This window comes from Dermacentor albipictus, unplaced genomic scaffold (genome assembly GCF_038994185.2).
Source record: "Dermacentor albipictus isolate Rhodes 1998 colony unplaced genomic scaffold, USDA_Dalb.pri_finalv2 scaffold_13, whole genome shotgun sequence".
Classification (NCBI taxonomy): domain Eukaryota; kingdom Metazoa; phylum Arthropoda; class Arachnida; order Ixodida; family Ixodidae; genus Dermacentor; species Dermacentor albipictus.
This window is the reverse complement of record NW_027225567.1, coordinates 13,111,382-13,134,996: the sequence shown is the minus strand read 5'-3', so window position 1 is coordinate 13,134,996 and position 23,615 is coordinate 13,111,382. Positions and strand designations below refer to the sequence as shown.

The 23,615-nt window shown below is 44.1% G+C and overlaps 1 protein-coding gene across 2 annotated transcripts in view; it reads right to left on the bottom strand.

The window, feature by feature from the left end:
* Nucleotides 1-14,848, bottom strand: part of LOC135918767 (uncharacterized) — a 37,141-nt gene extending 22,293 nt beyond the window's left edge. The window contains exons 1-5 of one of the 2 annotated variants that reach the window (XM_070528551.1): nt 14,663-14,848; nt 11,606-11,651; nt 8,239-8,306; nt 4,225-4,323; nt 2,799-2,877 (exon numbers count right to left, since the gene is read on the bottom strand). In XM_070528551.1, the coding sequence (XP_070384652.1) occupies nt 2,799-2,877; nt 4,225-4,323; nt 8,239-8,306; nt 11,606-11,650 (291 nt within the window). In that variant the 5' untranslated portion in view covers nt 11,651; nt 14,663-14,848. Of the gene's footprint in view, nt 1-2,798; nt 2,878-4,224; nt 4,324-8,238; nt 8,307-11,605; nt 11,652-13,951; nt 14,063-14,662 lie in introns of those variants that run through there. The other variant, XM_070528552.1, reaches the window with a different exon arrangement.
* Between the last annotated feature and the right edge of the window lie 8,767 nt (nt 14,849-23,615).

Genomic DNA, 23,615 nt, shown 5'->3' with positions numbered 1-23,615 from the left:
AACAGCTCAAGGGAGCTTTGAACAACTGTATGAGACAAGTTGCAAGCACGGTCGCACACCCCCAGATTTCTGCCAAAGTTGATCAGCAGACCTTCATTTTGAACTAAAAAAAGATTGGTTATGTCCATTTTAAAGAAAATACCTGCTTCATTAAAATGAGATTTTAAATTCATGGCTTTCTATGTGAGTTACAAAGGGTATTATGATTACTTCATTATATAAATTATCTCATTAAAACCCATTTCGTTATAACAAGGTTTAACTGTGTAGGTGGTCTTACACGGTTTGTAAGAAAAGTAGCACGACTGAGCTTTTCGTTAATTTATCCACAATTTTGACACATCAACTTAATAGTTTTCAATATATGCCCATTCTGCATCAACACAGCGTTTTCAGCAACTCTGCAATAACTGAGGGCTCCCTGGAACGCAGAAACTGGAATGTTCTTCAGCTCCCTTTGCCTCTTGAATGGCCTGGACCGAGCCATGGTGCCGTCCTTTCATGACCCTTCTCAGTCAGGTGAAAAGGAAAAAGTCTGAAGGAGCGAAATCTGGGCTGTAGAGTGGCTGGGGAAGCTGTGTGATGCAATGTTTGGTCAGGAAGTCCATGACAACAAAGGTGGTGGCTCGGCGCACTGTCGTGATGGAGCCTCCATGATCCAGCAATTGCTGGACGGATACGGCGGGCGACTCGTTTTCTCAGTCTTTAAAGTACTGCCACATAGAATGCGGCATTTACAGTTTGATCAGGTGGTACAAACTCTCTGTGAACCACTCCTTTGCAGTCAAGAAAGATTATCAACATCAATTTCATTTTCAATTTGCTCATGCAAGCTTTTTTTGGGCGAGGTGAGGTGGAAGTGTGCCATTCAGAGCATAGGCACTTTGTTGAGGGGCCATACTCAAAAAGCCCCGACTTGTTTCCGGTGACAACATTGTCGAGAAAATTTGGATGGTCACAAACACAATCAAGAGGTTCTTGACAAATCACAAGATGTCTTTGTTTTTGTTCATCAGTTAACACCTTCAGCACCAATTGCACAAACTTTTCTCAATTCGAAGTTTTTGGTCACAATTTCGTGCACAACAGTTTTTGGCCAGCTTAACTGTTCTGACATCTGCACACTAAATCTACGGTCAGAGTTCAAAAGATTGCGCATATTCACTAAGTTTTCATCACTTTTTGCCGTTGAAGGGCACCCTAACCATTGCTTATCTTCAACTTGCTCTCTTCCTTCCAGAAACTATTTGTGCCACTCAAAAACACTTGATCTACCCATGGCATCATTCTCATAAGCAGTCTTCATCATAACGTGGGTCTCACTCGCAGTTTCACCCAGTGCGATGCAAAACTTCACCACATAACGCTGTTTCAACAAACAATTCACTGCGCAGATAACAAGGCACATTGAAAAGGGTTCACCTTAAACTCGATCTACACTCCATGAAGGCTTGCAGATGACTGGCGACTGGTGCCCTCGTAGCTAAGACCCCTAAGACTGGTGCGCTTGTAGTTTTCCCCTCTTAGCCACATAAAGTTCTCTGCGAGTATAGGACCACAAGTTCAGACACTTCTTTTTCTAGTAGTACTTGCAGAATCTCTACCATGATATTCGGAATGCCCGCTACTTAAGAATGTCAGCTTAGCATATTTGATCTTCTTGCTTATTGTATGAGCAAGGAGACCACTTTGGGTGCTGTTTTGTCAGAATGACATGCAAGGGAAAATGGCAACATTAATTGCAGGCCTTACCGATGCCTGTTCGCTATGTCTAGTACACTTTGTCACTGAAATATTATACAGTCGTTTAATTCTTACCACCATAGCTAGCTAATTTTTTCTGACAACATTGTATTCGTGAGGTAGAGATATCACAGAGGAACAAATTCAACTTAAGTATAAGCTTCACTAAACCTATACCAGTGACCAGGGTTTGGTATAATGTAAAACTATTCCGATCTGTTTTTATTCCAAATCGGCCACCAGCCCTGCGTGATAGGTGAAAATGGCTCGGACTTTGCCCATATGGGTGTGGCGCCTGGCCATACGGTCCGGACCCGAACCATTCTGACCGATCAGGAAGGCTAATGGCCGATTTGGAATAAAAGCAGATTGGAATAGTTTTAGGTTATAGGGCCCCAGAGTTGCAAATCAGGCTCGTTGGTACACCATATTAGATTAGTATTTGTGTATTTTGAAGACAACACAGGCACAAGAGTAAAATATAAGTACACTGACGTGTTCATGTTATCTTCTTGAGTCAGTCATTTCTTTGCACTGCATTAGTAATCCCCCGCTGCAGAAGTAAAGGCTGCAAAAATAACCCATTCTTTCTATGCCTATCCTTTTATAATTCCCAGCACACAAGCAAATTAATGCTATCCGCTCAACGACTAATTTCCTGCATTACAACTACTGCATTAAAGTAGCTTTGTCGATGCAGACAGGCGAACCAACTCCTCACTCAATCACAGCAAGGCTTGATGTTTATGAGCAATATAATTGCCTGAAAATGGCCTTTTATTTTGAGCTGTCAGTTTACCCAAATGTCCAAGTATACTCAGATGACTTGGCAACTAAATATGTACAGCAACAGTGGTGATTACCTATATAGTAACAGACTCTCCTTAGGTGGTGGTGACGTCCAATAAATAAAGGCACCAGAAATTTGGTTCATCTGCAAATAATATTACTGACAATAGGGGAGGGCGAGTATAGAGCCAGTGCTTTTGTTATGTCGTGTCTGGTCACAGCTGAGATTAGTGTTTCAAGCACTCAATGATGGACATCCTACTTACTTGCAGCGTTGAGATCCACGTAACAATCACTGCACGAAATTCTTTGTCAGGCTCCCCAGGCTTGACTGGCCAGACATTTCTGCATGAGCCCGCACATAAACATGCTGTATTTATTCAAATCTTAGCATATCACACATTACAAAATATTTGAGACAAAGGCTTTAGATTCAAGGGTTCAAGGTTTCGTATGACGGGGGCTTGAGGCTTCTACATGTTGTAAGCGTTAATCATGTGCACTTTAACATTATGATTAAGGGCTGCAGCCCCATCACATTACAAGTTGGCTGACTGACAAAGTGCATCAGCTAAACCTGACCAATCGCAACAACTCCCCATTAAGGCCTCATTCGCACTGACGACCCGCAGAGGTCCTGAGGCAAAGTTGGCCGCAAAGTGACCGATCACAAGCGGTCACTTTGATCGAAGAGCAACCGTTTCAGGTCAGTCACACACTGCCGTCACAGAACGACTGAACCCATCAGTGGCATAGGAGCGGGACATCAGTATACAATGGTGTTTAATTTACATGACGATGGCAGTGCAAACAGACACAGATGTCACCAATTGTGAGACTTCAGCACGGTGATGTGCAGGTCGTGCTTACCAGTAAAAACGACGGTCGCCGTGACTCGCTCCTTGGTCAGCATTCGCAATTGGTTGTGCGACCTCTGCCGATCACTGGTGCGAATGCATTTTAAGGATAGGTGGCAAAATGAACAAGTCATTCTAGCTTTGACTCATCTTGTGACATGATTTTGAATTGTAGCGTGAAGTGACACAGACAGACACTAGAACCAAACAGGACAAGTGCTATCTTGTGACTCATTTTGTGACCTTTCCTAAAGTGGTTCATTTCGTAAGCAATGGACAGAACTGAAGTCAACTGTGTGGCAAACAAAGTGATGACCAATCAAGCATTGCTGGTGTGGGTGACAATGATGAGTGATGTGACAAAAACAGTGAACGTTTTGGAATCGTTTAAAACATTTGAATCTAACACGTCCAAGATGTATAAAGCAGCGAGGTGTGAAAACACAATATTTAACTTTTTTTAAGCACTATTTGTAACAACAGGTTTTCAAGAAAACATTTAATAAATTTGAGGAGGCATGGCATTCATGCATAACATAATAAAGCCATCTGTTCACAGAACATCGCATAATATTCTCGTCAGCTCTCATTCAAGGAACTTGGTTGTTATTACTATTATTAAAATTATTATAACTCATCGCATAATATTCTCGTCAGCTCTCATTCAAGGAACTTGGTTGTTATTACTATTATTAAAATTATTATAACTATTTATTTTCTCATTTCAGCAAATGAACATAAGTTCAAACAAATATGGTATCTAAGCTAAGGTGACCCCTTGCTAAGTTATCTTGCAAAATTGCACTACATGATTGAGTAAAGTAAAATATTTTACTTGAACTTTTTTTGAGCTGCCTTCTTGTCATAGGCACAGTAGAGACCATGAAGCACGTGTCGGACGGTGGTGGAAGCGTTCTTGCCTCGGAAGTCTTCCCTGGTTAAGCAAGATAAAAGCAAGAGTCAATTGCACAAAATTTGCACAAAACTGCACAAAATCTAACTACCACAGGTAATAGAGATGCTAACGAATTTCTTGATGTTTGCCTTAATTTTAATCTTGTTCAAATTATATCAGAGCCAACCCATGTAACCGAGGACTGCGCTAACATTCTCAACCTAATATTAATGGATAATTCGGAATAAGTTCATTCCATCACGCCTCTACCAGGTGTCAGTGATCACCAAGTCATACAAGTCGACTTCACGATTAAACCGTTTTTACGGACAACTAGCAAACGTACCATCCGACTTTATGATAAAGGAAACTATACTGCCATAAATAATGAACTTCGCACATTCTTGCCCCATTTTCAGTCTGACTTTAATCAAAGATCTATCCACGATAACTGGTACTTGTTTAAGACAAAAATTGAAGGTTTGGTTGACAGGGTTGTTTCAAGCATAAATACAAGAACTAACCCCCTAAATCCTTGTTTCACAAATACACTCAAATGTCTTGAAAACAAAAAGAAGCGTCTTTTCCGTTCAGCCAAGTTGCGGCCTAGTCAGAACACTTGGTACAAGTATTATGCAGCTGAAAAAACGTACCTACAAAATGTGCGAGAGGCCAAACACTCTTTCTTCCATTATGACCTGCCAAACATGTTGTCTACTAATCCCTGTAGGTTCTGGCAAGTCATTAATCCCCAGAATACACGCACAATTTCCCTCACCGATGCACCAGGTGAAACTATCTGTGAATCCGAATGCGCCAACATTTTTAATGCAGCTTTTTCATCCGCGTTTACTAATGAAACCGATCCGGCCGTTTCTCCAAACCCCGCAATTATTCAGGAGACAATGCCTTCACATGTATTTTCTTCAGAGGGGATTTTGCCCCTAATAGAAAACTTAAAGCTTTCATCCTCTGCTGGCATAGACAACATCAACGCTAAGATACTGCAGAACACCAAAGACACAAGTTCATCTCTGTTGTGCTTGTTATTCACTCAGTCACTCCTCACAGGCCAACTGCTCAAAGATTGGAAACAAGGGAAGGTGTTCCAGTCCACAAATCAGGTAACAAGAACTCACCTCTACATTACCGTCCCATTTATCTAACTAGTATTCCGTGCAAAATCATGGAACACGTCATCTACACTCACATCATGGCATTTCTTGACTCAAATAACTTTTAAATCCTGCCCAGCACGGGTTTCACCACGGTTACTCCTGCAAGACTCAGCTTGCCGCTTTCTTACACGATCTGCACTCTAACCTTGATTGTAATCTTCAGTCTGACGTAATATCTTTAGATTCTGCTAAAGCCTTTGATAATGTACCCCATAAACGCCTTCTGATAAAGGTTTCCCGCTTAAATTTTTACCCTAATATACTGAAGTGGACTGAAGAATTCTTGACTAATCGTTCACAATTCGTCACCATTAATAATATAAATTCTAATTCAGTCTCTGTAACATCAGGCATCCCACAGGGATCCGTGCTAGGCCCGCTACTTTTCCTCATATACATAAATGATTTACCACTAAACGTAACATCTAGCATACGTATGTTCGCGGACGATTGTGTGATATATAGTGCTATTACTTCTACCGCTGACCAATCTTCTCTTCAAAGTGATCGTAATGCTGTCCAGGACTGGTGTAATGAGTGGCTAATGGAACTTAACCCATGAAAGTGTAAATATTTGTCCATTCACCGTTGCCGTAATTCTCTCATTTTCTTACGTCATCTCTGAAGTTCCGGTAGAACTAGTTAATTCGTACAAGTATTTAGGAGTAACACTTTCGAGCGATCTTTCCTGGAATTGTCATGTTACTAACCTAATGTTATCCGCGAACAGGACATTAGGATTTCTAAAACGCCATTTACATCATGCTCCTCAACATGTAAAATTGTTAGCCTACAAATCATTTGTCAGGTCAAAACTAGAATTTGCATCGCCTATTTGGAATCCTCATCAAGCATACCTAATTAATTATCTTGAATATGTACAAAATCGCGCTGCTCGTTTCATCCACTCGTCATATTTCTTTGATATAAGCATTTCCTCCTTTAAAACTGCATCCGCATTATCCCCTTATCGCTCCGTCGTCGCATTGTCAGCCTATCTTTATTTCACAAATTCTTTCATAACCCTATGCGCATCGCACCTCATATCCTTCCTCCTACACGCATATCTCACCGCACCAGCCATGAGCTACAATACACACACGACAGCCCGTCCACACTTACGCACTGTCACGTTTTCAAATTCTTTTTTCCTCACACAGCTGCAGACTGGAACGGCCTTCCTAACAACGTTGCTGTCATATGTGCCCATCGAAGTTCCTCGAAAATGTAAAAAACTTGCTGTTACTGTGTAGATGTATTTTTATTCTTGCCACCCCTTATGTAACGCTCCATTTATTGGGGCCTTTAAGGTAATAAAATGAAATGAAATTTGTGGCCAACTGAAGTGCAATTCAGTATTCTGGAAATGTGAGGTGGCCAGTAACAACCTTCAAAACATACTCGCATCATTTGCACACACAACATATGTCAATGCTACTTGCAGTGCAGCTGTGCAGTCAACTAAATTTGGAATTGCTTGAGTGTCAAAACTACATCATATGAGCAAGAAAGAAAGGATGTGACAAAAAGGGCAGCTCACATGCACTTGGTCTTACTTTCTGTGTTTTGCTACCACATACTACACACAGTTTTAATAGCACTTGTGAACAAATGAGTACATAGCCTGAGGTTGCTGGCAATGTTATGGATATCACGTCCGATACAGTATACATGAAATAATTCAAGCTTTAATCACTCTAAGTTCTGGTTAATTCAAACAAATCTCAAAAGTATTGCTTTTTAGCAGTGTTTTCAGTACACATTGAAACTTCAAGATTCTTGGGAGAAACCTGCGGTAAAACAATGCTACCTCTCTGGCCTAATGTGGATGAGAGCACATTAACAGTGCATAAGATAAGTCAAACATAATACATCGTCTTGCATTTCAAAACTTTTGTTTCAATACCTTGTGCACCAATCATAAAATGTTCTACTGAGAAAAATTATATAGCACGGTGGTGACAGCTGGATGACAAACCGGCTTACCCTCGCATGTACCCAGTTTTTATGCGAAGCATATTACCAGAGCTCAACCCAGCTCTTCAGGCGCGGCGGTGTCGCCTTGAAACCACGTGACACTGTGACTTCACGACAGAAAAGAAACGCGGCTCCAACTCGCGCCGACGCTCGCGGCGTCGCCCCCGGGCATCGGACGCGGTGAGCGTCGAGCAACGCAGCGTTCGGCGCGACAACGAAATGTGCGCCTGAGCAAGCGCCGCACGCCTGAGCCGACGCCGACGACACCGGCTTTTCTGCGACACGAGCTCCTTAACGCTGTCGCGTTAAAATAAAGGCTAGTATGCTTCGCATCCTGGGCTTAACCTTAGCTAAGCCACAGCCATTTTTTTGAAAGATTCTAAAAGAAGAAAGTTGCACATATATTACCACTGCGTGTATATCTCCCAGCATATGAAAACATAAGCTTGTAGCGAATTGTAAGCTAGTCAGTGTTGTATTATTCAAGCTCCTGATAATTCACACAGAAATGTGCATTCCAGAGCAGAATGAAATAGTGTGTATTACATAATACACAAACGTACAAACAACTACCAAATACAAACACTAAAAGACACCAGCTAGTTTCAGTACCAAATGGAATGATTGCACTGTAATGCTGAAACAAGGAAACTTGAAAATTCTCATGATGAAAACTACAATGCATTTCATAGAGAGACAGAAGAAAGGGGAAAGGCAGGAAGGTTAATCAGATGGGAAGATCCAGTTTGCTACCCTACAATGTCTTTCAGGATATTAAAAGATGTTATGGTGTGCTTACTCTCCAAGTTTTTCACCATGCAGGGGATCTATGTGCAGTAGTTCCAGGTTTTTGATCAACAGTTGAAACTGTAACAAGATAATTGTGCAGTGTAAACACTTCTGATAATGGGTTCTATGCCAAGAGAAAGCAACAGTGTTAGTATCTTGCAGCAAACACATCACTTGCAGCAAATTATATTATAGTACACAAACATATGAAGCAAACAGAGGCCCACCCATGTGCACACACAACTGTGGCATGTATGCATCACTCATCACAAAGTAGTCTCTCAGCGTTGGAGAGTGGCCAGTTATTTCGTTTAAAATGGCACACTGCTGAATGCCCCATCTCCATTGCTGAAGCCAAAATTATCTTGTTTTGATTTTTTCTCTTTCACTGAATACCTGCCAGTTCCATATGAAGCCCCATTCCCCCAGTATGTAACCACTTAACCATTTACATCCCCTTTAACGCAGTCAGTTCAAAATCAGTATCAAGTGCAGTGTGGCTTCAGGCATCAAGCAGGCTACACTTGACAGAACAGCAATCAGATGTGGTTGCAGTCACTGAAGCACGCACCAGACAGCCCGATGCTTTTAATGAAGGCCGCACCATGACTGTGTTGCCAAAGTTAAGCACCCATTTGCCGTAAAAGTGGGACATAAGGAAGAAGAAAGTGAGGGCAATGCCCTGCACACCCACAGAAGCAAATGCAGATGGCTGTCTAATCGAGGTGCATCCCACGTTGAATGCAAAAGACTGCAGAGTGGGATGGGAGGGCCATCGCCAATCTGGCAGCGCAGGAGATAACGTGTGGCTCAGCGTTTGGTCAAGGATTCACAGCGTGGCCTGCACTCACCACTCTATTGGGCTTGCTGGTAAGGACCACACTAATTTGTGATGTCACACGATTACCACTTCCGATAGCAGCAACTTCAGCTGAGGCCAGCTTCTGCCGAAGACATTTTTGGATTTATCATTCGCCTTGATCTGATCGTGTGACGCATTATTAATTGCATGCCTGCGAACCTGTGTACATTAAGATTTGTAAAAATCTTGTGAACATGACAGGAGGGACAGGGGGGATAGCGCGCATTTTTACTATGTTTCTCCTGAGCACACGCATTTTGTGGCATACATGTGCACTTTGTTAATGATCATTTTCCTCTACATGCACCGCATAAGCAGCAGCAAATTTAAAATTAAACGGCACATACCGACAAGCAACACACACAGTGGCTCTTTCAGGGACTTTGCTGTCGCCAATTTCACCTGCTTGAGGAACTTGTCGGAATAGACTTGCTCAAGCAAGTACTTTTTCGTTCATGCGGCACCTTAGGCTGACCAACAGGGTAGCACAGGTGCCAATACATTTTTTTGTGTGTGTATTTTTTACACACTTGCACCGTCTGATATTTCAGGAGCTTTGAAACATTTTTGTGAACACAATTTATTTTTCGAGAACTTAACATAATGCTCATAAAATCATATAACTCCAAATTCGTAAACACTGGAAAAAATTTGGGAGAGTGGCAAGTGTGCATTCGTTCCACACCAAAAGAACCCTGACTTCATACCATAATTGCAGTGTCAACAGCTACCTAATGATGCCAAAAATATAAGATACACATGCTGCCAGTATTCTTTTAAGGCTACTTAATTTTAAAATCCTACTGCCATGGGTGAAGCACTAATAAAATAATGTAGCTTTTGCAGTCAAAGGCAGCTCAGAAGAAAAAAATGAAGAAAACAACTGCATAGCCTTAACATAACTTGCATAGAAAATACTGTAAGAGTAGGATTATAGAGCAACGCTATTTCATTTTAGATTCACTATGTCATTTTAGATTTGTGAAGTGCTCTTTCAGGATTACATTTACGTTTATCTGGCAGGAAAGCGTTACTAGTAGAGAAAACGAAGGACCAGGTTCCCCTTTCTTAATTTCATGGCCAAAGCATGGCACCGCTAGACAAGCAAGTAAACAAATTTCAAAAAATTTTCGCATGTTTTAGGTTGCTATCACACTTAAATAATTCTTTTAGAATGCAGTGGAAACCTTGTTAAGGTGGGGTGAGACTGCGCGTGATTCAAAATATTGATTTTCGCATTGTGCATTCTTTCGATAGCATGTCTTCAGCTTTCAAAAAATATATAACACATGAGTGTGCACAACTTTTAAAATATTTATTTACCTAATTAATTTTCAGTGGCTGCATCGACCGGAAAGTGGGCATGCCCTGCCATCAACTCCCAATTTCGTATGAAGCTTTCATCACATAAAAACAACTTTTCTTTGACCTAAGTTTTGCCTTTGCAACTTTCTTTTTCTATGTAGTGCATCTTACAGTCACTAGGGGGATCTCTTCCACTCTTCTTTTGTTTGTTTCTGGCGGCGAGCACTCTTCGAAGAGCATGTTGCGTCTGTGAAGGATCTATTTGATGCCTTTTTCAATATTCCTACAATATTGCTGTCCACATAGTTGTGTAGGACACCATTGCCCTTTCATCTGCAAAATTTGAAAGTTCTACAAATAACAATTACATTAAAGAATTGCACATATGTGAAAATGCAAAATAACAAACACTGAATTGTGCCTTTCTTTTTAAATTTTGTGTTTTATAGATAGCCCAACTAAAGCTGATGCCATATGAAGAATTTTAAAAGCACAACCATGTTCCTGACTTCTCTGACAGCAATTATTTCGTACCTTTCAAAGTCTCACTCCACCTTAAATGATTAATTAATCTTAAGCACATGCTGCCAGTGCTGGTGCAGCAACAACAAGGTGGCCACCCCCTGTCTTTTATTTACATGTGTTTGTATTTCCAAGTCTCCATTCACAATAAGAGTACCTGATTGGTATTCCAGAAGCTTAACTAGCTTGACTATAGCTAACTTAGCAATCCTTAATGACTTTATAACCTTGCTTAACTTAATGACCTTCTTTATTGTTCCTTTGGGCCTCTAATGCTTAAAAATAAGGCAATTAGTGGCAACTTATTTCTAAATACTTTACGACTGATGAATGACACATCTTTTTTGCAACAAGTATTCTGTATCTGCTTCCATATGCGTCATTTTATACAGGGTCCTTTGTCCATGTGTGTTCACACAGTCAGTGGTTGGATTTGTTGCGTCATCTGTTCTTCAATTCCAGATAATTCATTTAAAGATATGGTCCTGAGGAGTGTGAATCATGCAAGTCAACTACCTCCTTCGATAACACAAATACCAGTTTGAGTAATTTGCACTTGCAAACCACAACTCTAGAAGAGCAAAAAACCTTTGACAAAAAGGAATACTCCCCCTTCCCCCTTCTCCTTTGCCTAAATCTCTAAGAACACAATTTAAACCATGCATCAAACACACACACACATCCCTACCTCTCTCCTCTGGGGCTGGCTCCTTAAGAACATGGTTGTTGACATGCTGTAACAAAAAAAAGGGGGGCAGGTATTACCATACTTCTTAGCAGGAAATGATGCTTGCAGGCAATTTAACAGCCAGTGAACATTGACAGATTAGTTTTGTGCAGTTTCTTGTTTTCCTTTCTTTTTTATAATTTTATTTAGCTCATGTGATGGTGCGCACTTACAAACATGGTGCCGATCCCCAGAACTATGTCTGGGAGTATTTAGTATGACTTGTAAACGAGTTAAAGATATATTAATGGGGAAGGGAGGGAGGAAGGGAAGCACTTTTTACGACAGTGTTTGAACAAGAACACACTGGAGTGCAGTACTTTGTAGAAGTGCAATTGCAGTCTTGTGCGTTCAATATCAAAAGGAAATCAAGAAACAATCTACAACTAACACCTGTTAATCTGACCTCAACAGAATGTACAGAACTGGTTTCGATTATCTGAAGTTCAAATTTAACTGTGTTTGAAACCAGCATAGATTTACATGTTCATTTACTGGAAATGAACCTCGCTCATGTTTTCTACTACTAACACTGCACAATTTCGACAATTACTAGTGGTAGAGAGCATCACGAACTGCACCCCCAATAGTGACTTTTTTTAGGAGTGCTGCTGCTGAGCACAAGAGAGAGATCTATTAACCAACCCGAAGTGGTAGCTGAAGATGAAGGGAAAGAAGTGCGGTGGCACAGAATTTATGTTCAAGCAACATCACAAAGGTTCAGTAAAAAACGTTCTGCCACGATTGTCAGTTCTCATCTCTGCCTTACCCGTCGTAGCTACAGTGGTGGCTCAAAGGTGATCCATTGCAGAGTAAAATATGCTTCGACCTGCAGGAACCAGTGGCCAGGGTCGGTGAACCAGAAAGGTGGGAAATCGATTCGAGGTGCGAGCCCAGCAGCAGAGGCGGCTGTGGAATTCATGTGACTGCCAGCATGCATGTTGTTCACCACCCGAGGCTGTCAGCATATTCGACAGGATCACCACTTTAGCTACGACGGGACGAGATGAGAACCGAGAATCGTGGCCAAACATTTTTTTTTTTTTTTTTTACTGAACCTTTGTGACATTGCTTGAGCACACATTCTGCTCTACTGCAGTTCTTTTTATCTATGTTCAGCCGCTGCCTAGCGGTGGTTACTAAAGAGGGCTCACTTCACAGCTGCTGCAGCAACATTTCAATGAGAAGGAGTACAAAACAGCTTGAGCCCAAAGCAAAGGGTACATGTTAAAAAGCTCCAAGCAGAAAAATTTAACCAAGAAATATGACATCTTTCATAATCTAGCTTGCTTTAAGAATTTAAATCTGGTCATTAAGTTTATCCTTTACAATAATACCTGTTATGGACCCTTGTCCAGATTGAAATGATGTGCAATGTTAAAAATAATCAATAGCAGTTGCAGGCCAAAAAGAACAAAAAAGGAAATCCAGTGAGCAGTAGGCTTTATTCCCAGATCTGCATGCCAGCAAAGTGCACAGTTGGCTGCTGACTCCGTGATCCCTTCTAGCTCTGTTCTGGAACTTCTAGTTCTGAAACTTTTTTATCAATATATATATAGCACTACTTGCACCAGCCAAAGGGTTTCTTCCGAATGTCAATTGCAACTGTCTCAGGACAGTTAATGTTCTGAGTGTTACACAATACGTTCAACTACAGCTTCATAGCATAGTTGTTGCCGCGCGAGAGTTTACAATGCTCCTGCTCTTGCCTCAAAAAGCAGAAAGCTTATGACACTGTCATTTGTAAAGATGGCAAATTCTTATGACATTTCTATGGTTGCAGTAGGATAAAATCTTCACGAGGGTTGCAATACTCCATACTCCCCTTGAAGATAAAATCTTGTTAGGAGTGAATGCTCATTGTCACAATGCATGTAACACTCCACATGACTTATTGCCTTCATATTGGCTCCAACCAAATATGCTTATGCAGGCCGGGGATCTCAAAGTGGCCATAATTCTGGTTGAGATGGACAGTGCGTGTGCGCTACACAGTGCAAATGCATCTCATTGAGAGAAGTTCAAATTTGTGACTCAAACATTTGTTCCAGTGCATGTGCTCTAGGCAGTTCTAGCACGCCAACTTATTGGAAACCTCTTGTTCTTTTTATAGCTGGGCTAGCCCGGACCACTTGTGTAGCACACACTGTTCAATGACGGCCAACAATGATTCCAGCCGCATCCCGCTGTCAACACTCCAGTCAATCCCGGCCTGTCGCCAATAGGCAAACAACCACATTCGCAATAAGGTCAAAATTTAGATGCCTGACAAGTTTCCACAAGTTTCTGATTATGAGATAAACTTACAGCTGCACCCTTGCATTCTCGCTAGTGTGTCAAATGCAAAGCAAGTATACTGAGAAAATGAAGACCGTCAGGCACACTTTCTTTACTTCTTGTGCAGTGTTGCTTACACAAGCGTTGCTGGGGCTGTCCTAAATCTAGCCAACTGTTTCTAGGGAGTTCCCAACGGCCAAAAACGCGATTGAAAACTTACGGGCCGTTCAGGCTGCAGCTTATGTTACCGACTACTGCGGACCTTATGGTGCTGTTTAATCAGGCTCAAGCATTCAAACTGCGGTGAATGTTGGAGGATGGAAGTCTGTTAACTACATTTATAACGCCGGCTTAGCTCGTGCGCTAAACAACACTCTCCCAGATGCGTTGGCTACATCGTGTGAAATAGCACAGACGCACACCGGACGTTGGATCGGACAAGTTGTAATTGCATAGTTCTATCTGTTTATTTATTTATTTTGCTTACTCAGGAAGACCCGGATAATATTCGCAGTCGATCAGCGTTTCCGACACTGTACTAAGACGCAGTCTAGTCACGCGTAATCACACTGTGAAAGTCGGGATGTGCATCCCCGAAAGTAATACGGGCCCAGGGCGTAGGCACAAGATAGTGCACAAGTGCAAAATGATCTGCGTCCGTTCACTCCACTTCATGCGATAGACCCGGCTAGAACAATATTTTATTCTTTAAAACTGAAGTAAACTGACATTTAAACTCACCTTGCCGATTTGCTGTGTTCGGAGCTGCGCGGATTGTTGGTACGCTAGTCTTCTAAGGTTCCGCCTCGATTTATTTTCGTTGAGCTATTCGGAGCAACAATTGAGCTTGGGACGGGCAGAGTGACCTTAGCAAGCTTGATCACAAGATCAAACAACTGGGGGGACGTATTCTGAAACGTTCGCCGCCGCGAAAGTTTCGCCCTGGCCACGCCTCCGCCGTTGTGGCGCGCGCTGAATGGCTGCTTTGACAAAACCGGAAATTCACTTGCACCACCTGAATTTCCGGTTTTGTCAAAGCAGCCATTCAGAGCGCGCCGCAACGGCGGAGGCGTGGCCAGGGCGAAACTTTCGCGGCGGCGAACGTTTCAGAATACGTCCCCTCTACTCTAATGGAGATCAGTGGATCAAACTAACGTCAAATTTTTAGGTCGGACCGGCGCTAGGGTGGCTAGAAGGGGCCACCCTACCGCCGCGTCGCACAAACTATGGTACAAACGCTTGATCTTGGCGCCACTTCTAATGCGCAGAATCAATTCGAACTCATCATCATCATCATCATCAGCCTAGTTACGCCCACTGCAGGGCAAAGGCCTTCTCCATCTACCCCGGTCATGTACTAATTGTGGCCATGTTGTCCCTGCAAACGTCTTAATGTCATCCGCCCACAGGCACGTACCCAGGATTTTTTTTCGGAGGGGGCCCACCACCTCCATTATCATCATCATCATCATCCTGTTTTATGTTCACTGCAGGACGAAGGCCTCTCCCTGCGATCTCCAATTACCGCTGTCCTGCGCCAACCGATTCCAACTAGCGCCTGCGAATTTCCTAATTTCATCGCTCCACCTAGTGTTTTGTCGTCCTCGATTGCGTTTCCCTTCTCTTGGTACCCATTCTGTAACCTTAATGGTCCAACGGTTATCTAACCGGCGCATTACATGACCTGCCCAGCTACATTTCTTCCTCTTGATGTCAATTAGAATATCGTCTATACCCGTTCGCTCTCTGATCCAAACCACTCTCTTTCTTAACGTTATGCCTAGCAATCTTCGTTCGATCGCTCTTTGCGTGGTCCTTAACTTGGTCTCAAGTCTCTGCCCCATATGCACTGGCAAAATGCACTGAGAAATGCACTGGCAAATGCATTGGCGCTGGACATATTGCACTGGCAAAATGCACTGATTGCACACCTTACTTTTCAATAATAGTGGTAAGCTTCCAGTCAGGAGCTGGCAATGTCTGCCGTATGCGATCCAACCTAATTTTATTCTGTGAATTTCCTTCTCATGATCAGGGTTCCCTCTGATTAATTGACCTAGGTAAACGTACTCCTTCACAGTCTCTAGTGGCCGACTGGCCATCCTGATCTCTTGTTCCTTTTCCCGGCTATTTATCATTATCTTCATCTTCTGCATAATAATATTCAACCCCACTCTTACACTTTCTCTGATAAGGTCTCCAATCATTTGTTGTAACTCGTCTGCATTGTTGTTCAATAGAACAATGTCATCGGCAAACCGAAGGTTGCTGAGATATTTGCCGTCGATCTTCACTCCTAAGCCTTCCCCAGTTTAATAGCTTGAATTCTTCTAAGCACGCAGAAAATAGCTTTGGAGAAATTGTGTCTCCCTGTCTGACTCCTTTCTCTATAGGTATCACCCTGCTTTTCTTGTGTAGAATTAAGGTAGCTGTAGAACCTCTGTAGATATTCTAACGCGAAAGACGAGTCAGTAAGACGAGAAACTATATACAGACTATATTTACAACAACGGTTGCAGCGCGGACCGGTTAGATTCAAAGCGCGAGCCCTGTTCGTTCTTCCTCCTGTTTTCTGGAGTGATGGGGCCTACGCACCTCGTTCAAACAAACAAATACCTCACGCATGTAGCGATATTTTCCAAGCTTTTTACGTAAGCGTTCTGTACTCCTTGATTACGCAGTGCCTCTACGATTGCTGGTATCTCTACTGAATCAAATGCCTTTTCGCAATCTATATAAGCCACATAGAAAGGCTTATTGTACTCTGCAGATTTCGCGATAACCTGATTGATGACATGGATGTGGTCCATTGTAATGTATCTCTTCCTGAAGCCAGCCTGTTCCCTTGGTTGACAAAATCCAGTGTTAACCTTATTCTATTGGAGATTATTTTGGTAAATATTTTATATAATACTGGGAGCAAGCTAATGGTCCCATAGTTGTTCAATTCTTTAACGTCTCCTTTTTTTGTGGATTAGTATAATGTGTGCATTCTTCCAGTTTTCTGGGACCCTTGCGGTCGATAGACACTTCGTATAAACAGCCGCCAGTTTTCCAAGCATTATGTCTCCTCCATCTTTGATTAAATCGACTGTTATTCCACCTTATCCTCCCGCTCTTCATCGTTTCATGTCTTGCAGGGCCCTTCTGACCTCATCGCTAGTTATAGGAGAGTTTCTGGATCCGGTTCATTACTGTTTCTAAGTGAACTACCGTGACTTCTCTGGGTACTGTATACAGGTCAGCTTAGAATTTTTCCGCTGCTTTTACTATATCTTCGAGATTGCTGACGATGTTATCCTTCTTATCTTTTAGTGCATACATCATGGTTTGTCCTATGCCAGGTTTCTTTTTTTAATTTTTTACGGCTTCTTCAGTCTTTCTCATGTTATAGTTTCGAATATAAGTTATTTTCGCCTTGTTGATCAGTTTTGACAGTTCCGCGAATTGCGTAACGCTGTGCGGCCGCCAGTCCCGTACAACCACGTAGAGCGCAGGACTCTGCGATTCTAGACGTACTGCGCTCACTGCGAAATGTTAGAAAAACGCCCACATAAGCACAGCAGAGAAGTGGCTACGTGAGGCGGTTCGACCGATAACTGTAGAAGCGTCATTCAAAACAAGTAATTGTTCTCCACTTCCGGTGGCGTTTTCTCTACTTCCTTTTTAAATAAAACGATGTTGATCCATAAATATTCTCATAAACAGCGGTTAACTTTTTTATTATTCGCTTTTGCTTGCAGTTTGGTTGTTGTCTTGGCTCTCTCCCTTAGTAGATCGCTTAATTTCTCAACTCCTTGCGATTTTTGTTTCCAATTGCCAATTTTGCACGAAAACTGCTATACAGTTAGGGAAAAACAGACGAGGTAACGGGCGACAGTCATCTTGTTTATGGGTTTAAGGGTTATTGCAGGGTTCCATGATGGACGCTCTTTCACATTATTTTATTTCCCGCCTTAGCTAACCCATGTCACTTGTATATGGTTCCGGGCATCTGCCAGCGTCGCGGCGAGCCGTAACTCAAGGAAACAAAGAAGCGAAGGGATAAGTTGAACGCAATTGGCGTTTTCTCCGGCCGCAACTCGTTCCATGAGAGTTAAGACCCGCTTAGTAACAGCCGCATCCCTCTCCTGGTCCCAGAATCAGCCTAAACAAAGAAGGTTGAACTAACAAAAGCAAGAGCTATGCGCGTGACGGTTGAACAGATGGTGACGACTGAACGCATCTCGAGTTAATCGCGAGGGTGCGAAATCTACGAGAAAACTGTCCTTCACATTACAAGAGATGCCGATAACTATACCGCCATCTAAAAGGAGTGAAAACGGCAGGATAATGCTGACCGACGAACAGCTGTGACGTCTCAACTTTGATCTGGCGGCGCTTTAGGAATGTGTGAGGAGTGGTGGCATGGATGGGAAGGGGGGGGGGGGGGTTACGCCACTTGATTTCGGGGGGGGGGGAGGCCCGGGCCCCCCCGGGCCCTCCCCCTTGGTACGTGCCTGACAGAGGTTCTACAGCTACCTTAATTCTACACAAGAAAAGCAGGGTGATACTTATAGAGAAAGGAGTCAGACAGGGAGACACAATTTCTCCAAAGCTATTTTCTGCGTGCTTAGAAGAATTCAAGCTATTAAACTGGGGAAGGCTTAGGAGTGAAGATCGACGGCAAATATCTCAGCAACCTTCGGTTTGCCGATGACATTGTTCTATTGAACAACAATGCAGACGAGTTACAACAAATGATTGGAGACCTTATCAGAGAAAGTGTAAGAGTGGGGTTGAATATTATTATGCAGAAGATGAAGATAATGATAAATAGCCGGGAAAAGGAACAAGAGATCAGGATGGCCAGTCGGCCACTGGAGACTGTGAAGGAGTACGTTTACCTAGGTCAATTAATCAGAGGGAACCCTGATCATGAGAAGGAAATTCACAGAATAAAATTAGGTTGGATCGCATACGGCAGACATTGCCAGCTCCTGACTGGAAGCTTACCACTATTATTGAAAAGTAAGGTGTGCAATCAATGCATTTTGCCAGTGCAATATGTGCAGCGCCAATGCATTTGCCAGTGCATTTCTCAGTGCATTTTGCCAGTGCATATGGGGCAGAGACTTGAGACCAAGTTAAGCACCACGCAAAGAGCGATCGAACGAAGATTGCTAGGCATAACGTTAAGAAAGAGAGTGGTTTGGATCAGAGAGCGAACGGGTATAGACGATATTCTAATTGACATCAAGAGGAAGAAATGTAGCTGGGCAGGTCATGTAATGCGCCGGTTAGATAACCGTTGGACCATTAAGGTTACAGAATGGGTACCAAGAGAAGGGAAACACAATCGAGGACGACAAAACACTAGGTGGAGCGATGAAATTAGGAAATTCGCAGGCGCTAGTTAGAATCGGTTGGCGCAGGACAGCGGTAATTGGAGATCGCAGGGAGAGGCCTTCGTCCTGCAGTGAACATAAAACAGGATGATGATGATGATGATGATGATGATGATGATGATGATGATGATGATGATGTTGGAGGTGGTGGCCCCCCCCCCCAAAAAAAAAATCCTGGGTACGTGCCTGGCTCATTATAATTATAAAGACTGGTAATCATGTATCTCTGAGTCTTCTTGTCAACGTTGACGTGGTAAATAATTATGGCTGTAGCCGATGAAAACTTCTCACCACACTGAAGGATTCACATTCAACATTGTCTTGGTTAGGGATTTTCCAAGCAGTTAAAAGGTAAATACTAAGACGTGTGCTTTTCTTTGACATTTGATCAGTCATTGCGCTCATTCTTATGGGTGCACTATAATATCTGTGATTGTAAGTCATCGCTATTTACTTTCTTGTGCTTCGTAATTTTATGGCTATGACATTGTTCTTTGTAGGTGCAGCATCGTTTTGCTCGCCCTGGTAGACCATAATTGCCTTTTCAGGTGCGTGAACGTTGGATTATCAGAGCGCTGTCACGATGCATATGTGTAGTACCAGTCTGCATCGGCGGGTATAGTTGTACGATCCTTGTTCCAAGCACCAACAGAAACAATAAGTGGAATTGCAGGGCCACCATTGGTACTGTGCGACCAGGCGTCTCCGCTGACATCAAGCGTAATGAAGCCTTTCCAGAGCTTCGGTGAAAACGATCGACACACGTGCTACAATTATACTTTATCAAGATCCCGAAGGATTGTTGAAAATGCCTTTGGGAGGCTGCAAGCTCGGTTCAGGCTGCGGTGCAGAAGAAAATGAACGCCGACATTAGGAATGTGCCGATGATCATAAGGGCTTGTCGTGTGCTCCACAATATATATGAACGCTTTTCAGACTCTCTTTCATTTAGTGGCTGCATCAGTCCGAAATTGAAAGTATGCTGTATGTACAGCCTCCAGATACTACAGATGCGCAAGTTGGAAGCGGTGCGGATATTAGAGGAGCCTTTGTGGAATGCTATCGACAGTGTGAATGTCACTGAAGTTTGTGATGCCGTGCCATGCGCTGGTGAAATGCCACCTATCAATACGGCTACTGGCGTTGGGTAGCACGGCAGTGTTTGGTTCACTGTGGTGCTCGTCATTGTCCACTTGTGTGCAACAAATTTACTTTTTTATCGCGAAGCTGCATGTATACCTCTACCGTCCAAGGAAATTCTCGTGTCGTTGGCGTGATAAGCAAAAAACTCCTCATACGTGGGCCGATCCCGGAGATAATGCAATGCGAGGCCGACCCGCGGCGAAGGTGAAGCAGGCGTTAAGCACTCCCCATGCGTGGCCCGATCCCGAAGATTGTGCAGTACCGGCCCGACCCGTGGTGGAGGTGAAGCAGGCGTTAAGCAATCCCCAATCGTGGGCCGATCCCGAACATGCTGCACTGCCCGGCCGACCCGCGGCGGAAGTGCAGTTCGCCATTAAGGGGCCCACATACACAGCTTCGCTGGTCATCCTTCTTCACATAGTGGAAAGGCACTGAAGAAGAAGAAACTTTAGTAAAGAATAGTCCGGCAGTTCTTGATGTGGTGGCCTCAAGTGACGGCTCGAAGTTCTTGGACTCGAGCGGCATCTTCGGCTTGCCGGAAGGCCCAGAGCTGGTCTGCCAGCTCTGAACTTCTGATAGCCGCCTCCCAGCGGCGGCGACGCCTACGGAGAAGGTCCCCGGCGGCTCCCGCATCCAGGGCGGCGTCGGGAAGAACGGAGCTCGAGCCTTCTCCTACTCTGGCAACAGCCGCGATTATGGACGCGTCGCCAACGGAGCTGCTTTGATTACCGTTGTTGCCGGTACACTCCCAGAGCATGTGTCGCAGCGTTGCTCTGTGTCCGCATGTTTTACACGCGTCTGTTGGGTACAAACGCGGATAGCAGTGGTGTAAGATAGCGGGGCTAGGGTAGGTGTGTGTCTGTAGCAAGCGTAATGTCACGGCCTCGTTCCTGTTCAATTTATCGTGCGGTGGCGGGAATGTGCGTCTTTCGAGTCTGTAGTGTTGGGTGAGGTCTCTGAACGTGGTTAGGCGATCGCCCCACGCCCAGTGTGTTTCTTGTTGCTGTGTTTCTGTTGTAGTGTCCCGATCCGGCAGATCCGATGCGCCGCTCTCGGGGTCGGAGGCGGCCACATAATCAGCGGTGGCTCGGCGTGTGAGACCTCGAGCCGTGGCGTGGGCCGCCTCGTTGCCCGCGAGCGGAACATCGGTATGTGCCGGGGTCCAGAGGAGGAAGACCGTAGAATTTTGGGGTTGCGAGGGCGATGACGAGTCGCCGTCGTCAGAAATGTGGAGTATGCGGGCCGCTTCCCGCGAGACACGACCGCGCGCGAAGCCGCGGATTGCCGCCTGCGAGTCGCTGATCACGATCGCAGCGTTTGGCACCGCGACGAGTGCTAGGGCTATCGCGGCTTCTTCGGCCGAGCGGTCTACAACCGCTATCGCATGCGCGCTTCTCCCTCCTCCATATCGCGCCGCGTCTACGTACACCGCCTCGTTGCTGTTACCAAACTTCTTCTAAAGGTCGCTTGCTCGTTTGTTGCGTCTCCCGCGGCGTGGTGCGTCGGGTGCATGTTCTTGGGAAGCGGCGGGATGATCAGGCGGTCGCGAACAGAGGCGGGAACCACCGTCTTTTCTCCATGCTGAGTGTGGTACGCGATGCTGAGCGACTCGAGGATGCATCGACCTGCCTTTGACCTCGATAATCGTTCGTATTTCGCAATGTCGTGCGCCTCGATTAACTCGTTGAGAGAGTTGTGAACTCCGAGCTCTAGAAACTTGTCGGTGCTCGCGTTGAGTGGAACGCCGACCGCCCTCTTGAAAGCCTTTCGGATCATGCATTCGACTTTGTTTTTTTCGGACCCGATCCACCTCAGGTAGGGGGCAACATACGTTATGCGGCTGATCGCGTACGCCTGCACGAGACGGATCGCGCACTCTTCACGCATACCATTGCGTCTGTTCGTGATGCGACGCAAGAGTCGGATGGTGTCATCTACCGAACGACGAAGTATTCGCACCGTCTCTCCGTTATGGCCGTTTGCCTGCAGGTGTAACCCTAGGATTCTAATTTTCTCTACGTGAGGTACGGGAGTACCATCTGCCAATGTAATGCGAATTTTGGAATATTCCCGTTACTCTTCGCGCAGGGTTTTACGACCTCTCCTTGTGGGTTTGTAGAGTAAGAGTTCGGACTTGGTAGCCGAGCACTCGAGGCCCGTTCCACGCAAGTAATTCTGAACCGCATCTACTCCTGTCTGTAGCGTTCAATTAAGGTAGCTGCGTCACTAAATGACAGCATGCTAGCAGGACCCTCATGTTGCTTCACAAGTTATCTTTATCGCAGTAAGAACAAAACATGTGCACGACAGTGATGCGAAAAAGTTTGAGTAATTTTACAGGCCATTATGTTTTGTTTAGGTTAATAATAGGTGGTATCTTTCATCAAACTAAGAGTTGCGCACTATATAAAGAGCGCATTATAGGAGCTGCTGGAAGTTCTCTGTTGTGTTGTCTCTTGCATCCAGTAACTGCTATGTCACACACGATCATGATTCTCATGTAGTGCTTTTTTATTCCTTCTGCAGCAAAGAAAGTGCGAAACCTATTTGTAAAGTAAAATGAGTTCTTAGAGGCACCACAACCACATAATGAAGGGGCACCTCAGGCACAGCTAAATGGTTGCGTGACCACTAAGCGAAAGTCCATCCCACGATATGAGTGCTTAAGATTGTTTTTTTTTTTCTTCTACTACTAAGTGATCTTCATGACAGCTCGTTCATCTTTCGTGGTACAATGAAGATTCTGAAATATTCCACATATCGCCATGAGGGGTTGCTAAAGCACTGAATTTACGTATCGGTGCGACCACCTAAGTTGTTTACCATGATGTCAACCGTTTTTCTTACGTACTTGAAGCACTAAGCGGCAAAAAAATTTTAATGTTGAGGGCTATGATCACGTGCGCGCTCGGCACATGCAGCCACCGATCTAACAGTGCAAAGGCAACAGCGCAAGTCCACTTGTTTCTTCACACATTCCAAAAGGGTATACCAGCGCTTACACGGAGGCTGCACTATAACCAAAGCACATGTCTTAGAGGATATGATGCAAGCTGTACCAGTACACGTAAACGTAGTGAGTAGCAGACACTGGAAAACGCCATCCACGCAGACCAACTAGCCCAGCGTTGCACGCTCCTGCAAAGAATTGCCCCATTCAGTGA